Raw genomic sequence first — 3,968 nt, 5'->3', positions numbered from 1 at the left:
GGGTAATTACCCGACAAATACCCGACGGGTATTGGGTCGAGTATGAGACACGATTTTACAATCGAGTATGAGTATGGGAGTACCAATACCCAACCCAAACCTAATCCATTGACATCCATATTTGTTGTGGTTATTTCCAGTTCTGTTCCTACGATTTGTTTTTGATAAAAAAAAAAAGAATTCATAAACCACATCCATATTTATCGTAGTGTTAAATGCTTTGTTTTACTCTATTAAAAAATAATATTTAAAAATATTATTGATAATAAAAATTTGTATTAGATTAGATTTTAGATTTGATTAAATATTATTAATAATAAGAATTTGTATTAATTTAGATTAAATATTATTATTTTTAGTATTATTAATAATTCTAATCAATTAAATGAGAGAATTACAATATATATAAATCTTTTCCGTTAATACTCAACAACTGGATAATGACTAAACAAATAAACCAAAGCAGCCTGTATCTCCAACCCATTCATTTCTGATTAGGATTATGGTTAATCCTTTAACAGTATCTTATCTAAGCACACAGCTCCGAAGGATAACACAAATATAAATAAGTTCCTGAAACAATTATAACTACGGGTTGTTCTCAATATGACAAAGCTTGGAGATAGCACAAATGATGTGCTCAACATGATAATTCCTGAGACACGTTTCTCATTGTTGGTCGACCCTTTGGATCAGTGAGAATGCATGCTAGTGCTACATCATATACACGCATGATTTCCTTTACAATCGACTTATTGGTTGGATAAGGGAGTCTCTTATCCAATATATTTTCCAACATTGCACCATGACTAGTTGAATAATTCAAGGATGAAAGGAGGTCTCCGGGATGCTTCCCTCCAATTGTCTCAAGCACCACAACCCCAAAGCTATATACGTCACATTTTTCAGTCACAATCATGTTGTAGGCAAGTTCTACGTGTTCATATACACAAAACGGTCGTTAGAAAAGCTCCAGTAGCTAATAGACTTAGAAGAAGTGTAATCTTACGTAAAATAAATACCTGGAGCAATGTATCCCAAAGTTCCTGCAACGGCCGTTTGGTTGGAGGAATCCGGGTCCAGCAATCTGGCTATTCCAAAGTCAGCAACAAATCCTTCGAGTTCTGAGTTCAAGAGAATGTTGTTGGTTGATATGTCTCTATGAACAATAGGAGGGTTGCAATCATGATGCATGTATGCCAAAGCATGGGCTACACCTTTGATAATGTTCAACCTCTTGAACCAGTCCATTTGTACAGCTAATTCACTGTTACTCAAGGCACAAAATAGGCTCCCCTTTTCCATGTATTCATATACAAGGAAGTTACATTTGTTATGCAAACAAAAACCATAAAGTCTGACAATGTTTTTGTGCCTTAGGTTGGTTAAAACTTTGATTTCATTCTCGAAAGTCTGGTTGAATGCTGGTTGCTGGGCTTCAAAACGATGGAGCTTTTTTAAAGCAAATATCTTACCGTCAGGCAGTTTTGCTTCATAAACACTACCGTAGCCACCAGTTCCAACGCAGTATTTGAGGTCAAAATCCTCTGTAGCGGTGACGAAGTCTTCATATGCAATTTTTCCGTCATAATTCAATACCGAGCACACATTTCCGTGTCTTTTTGTTTCTGGCTGGTTTTTCTTTTCGGTAGCTTTGTGATTCTTGTAGAACATGTAACCAAGAAGCAAGAAACCAAGTCCCCCGATGATGGGAAGAAAAATGGTTAAATAGTGGACCAATTGTTCAGCATGTGACGCTTCCTGTCGACCATTTGATTTATTATTAGGACCCATCCTGCACCTAGGAAGAGGATACCCACACAGCCCGGGATTATTTGAAAACCTGTCGGCTGGAAAAGTGTCAAAAGGAGCAGATGCCGGGATGACACCAGACAAATTATTGTTGGAGAGATCGACATCTCCAAGACTAAGACCGGATAACGATCTTGGGATCGACCCGTTTAGCCTGTTATGTGATAAATCCATAATTGCTGCGTTTTTTAACCCGCTTAGCTCTTCGGGTATCGGTCCGGTGATATTGTTGTGACCCAAATTCAGTATATTGAGATAGTACATTGACCCGAGTTCTTTCGGGATTCCACCCTCCAGTTTGTTGTACGAAAGATCAAGAAATATCATTGACCCGTTGTGATTGAAATTCGGCTGAGTGATCCCTAAATACACTCTGGTGACGTTACATGGGTGTCTCGATGAAAACCGTTGTAAATCCACCTGGCGGATCCCTCCGAATTCCAGAATATTCCCGGAACCATGACACTGGCTGCTCCCGTCGTTCTTAATGTACACATATTGTTTCCCAGTGAGATACCAAGAAGCAATGAATCCAGATTGCTTGAAAAGTTCCGGCGGGATCATCCCACTTAACTGATTGGTGTTCAAATCCAACCATACCAAGCTCTTACAATCTCCAAGCTCTCCTGGTATCCGGCCAGAAAACGAGTTGTTCCCAAGTTTAAGAATAGCAAGATTCGACAAACCACCAAGGGCTGCTGGAATTTCTCCGACCAATTTATTGTTGGAAAGCGAAATCCAGTTCAAATTGGTGCAGTTGCTTAATCTAGCTGGAATCGAACCCGTTAAATAATTGAAATCTAGAATCAAATTTTCAAGAGTTTGAACTTGCATAAGCTCTTCCGGTATTTCACCTGTTAGTAAGTTCATCCATATTATCAAATCTTGAAGTTTTGATAGATACTGGAAACTTTCAGGTATTTTTCCGGTGAAATAATTGAAACTCAGATCAAGTGAAACCAGTTGAGAACAATTGCTAACAGTTTCAGGAATAAAACCAGTAAGCTTATTGTTCTGAAGGTACAACACTTGTAACCTGGTTGTACCACCTTGACAAATTCCGGCAGGAATCTCACCGGAAATCCGGTTAGAACTCACGTCAAACCTCTCCAAATTCGTCATCTCCGACAACGATTCCGGCAACTCACCGGTAAAATTATTAAATCCGAGGTTCAACGTCTTCAACCTGCTCAAATTAGAAAATGTATCCATCGGTAACTCGCCGGAGAAACTATTCCGGGAGAGATCGACCACTTGAAGCAACGAACATGACTTCAAGCTAACCGGAACCGTACCGGAGATGTTGTTGCCGGAGACGTTAAACTCCAAGAGCTCACCGCAACCGTCGGATAACATCCACGGCATAAACTCCTGCCCGGAGATAATATTAAACGACAGATCAATAACCTCTAGTGTAAGCGCTGCTAACGGTTTCGTTAGATCACTCGCCTCAATCAAATTTCCCGACAAAATTAAGGTTTTCAAGTTTAAACAACCAGATAATGACCTCATATCCTTAACCGAACCGGATATCCGGTTTTCGCTCATATCTAAAACTTTAAGAACGTTACTACACTGAGATGATCTCATAACAATAGTACCAGTAACATTGCAGTTTTTAGCAACAAATGATTCTAGAGTAGAAACCTTTAGTAAAGTTGACGAAATTGAACTGAACTCACAGTTTAAATAAATACCAGTCAGATCTATAGCTGAAACTCTAGTGTCTGCTGCGCATGAAACACCGGTGAAGTTGCACACGTTGTTACCGGGTAACCAGTTTTGTAACAGGTTGGGGTTTTCTAGCGATGATTTGAAGAGCAAAAGCTGTTGAGAATCTCCGTTAACAACAAGCAGCAGCGTATGAAAGAGAAAATGATTAATGAAGCAGAGAGTATTCATCATTATCATCATGATGCTGGTGTGTGAGAAATAAGACGATGATGCTATGTTATAAACGAAATCACGTGTGTCGAATAATATAAATAGTTCATACTATAGCTTATGAATACGAAAGTCAAATTTGGTAGGCCACTGTGTACACACATTTTACACGCGTTTCAGAATTAGATTAGCGTAAGAGGACCCGGGGTGGAGCAAATCTTGTCCGTGATGAACATTTATAACGAGTGATACACCGGCGCCGGTCAATGCCA

At 39.2% G+C, this 3,968-nt stretch overlaps 1 protein-coding gene across 1 annotated transcript; it reads right to left on the bottom strand.

Moving 5' to 3' along the window:
- Positions 1-421: 421 nt before the first annotated feature.
- LOC110929858 (systemin receptor SR160) lies at positions 422-3,748 on the bottom strand. The gene is made up of 2 exons (XM_022173049.2): positions 1,023-3,748; positions 422-933 (listed from the first exon to the last, which is right to left on the bottom strand). The coding sequence occupies exons 1-2, from the start codon at positions 3,724-3,726 to the stop codon at positions 641-643; spliced, it is 2,997 nt and encodes a 998-aa protein (XP_022028741.1). The 5' UTR covers positions 3,727-3,748; the 3' UTR covers positions 422-640.
- Positions 3,749-3,968: the final 220 nt, after the last annotated feature.

This window comes from Helianthus annuus, chromosome 3, assembly GCF_002127325.2.
Source record: "Helianthus annuus cultivar XRQ/B chromosome 3, HanXRQr2.0-SUNRISE, whole genome shotgun sequence".
Lineage (NCBI taxonomy): Eukaryota > Viridiplantae > Streptophyta > Magnoliopsida > Asterales > Asteraceae > Helianthus > Helianthus annuus.
The sequence above is the reverse complement of the archived record's forward strand: the minus strand, read 5'-3'. Positions and strand labels throughout refer to the sequence as shown.

Coding starts and splice junctions, on each gene's coding strand:
- LOC110929858 (XM_022173049.2), bottom strand. CDS start 3,726: ATGATGATAATGATGAATACTCTCTGCTTCATTAATCATTTTCTCTTT. Junction 934..1,022: donor TTTGGGATACATTGCTCCAG/GTATTTATTTTA, acceptor ATGAACACGTAG/AACTTGCCTACAACATGATT.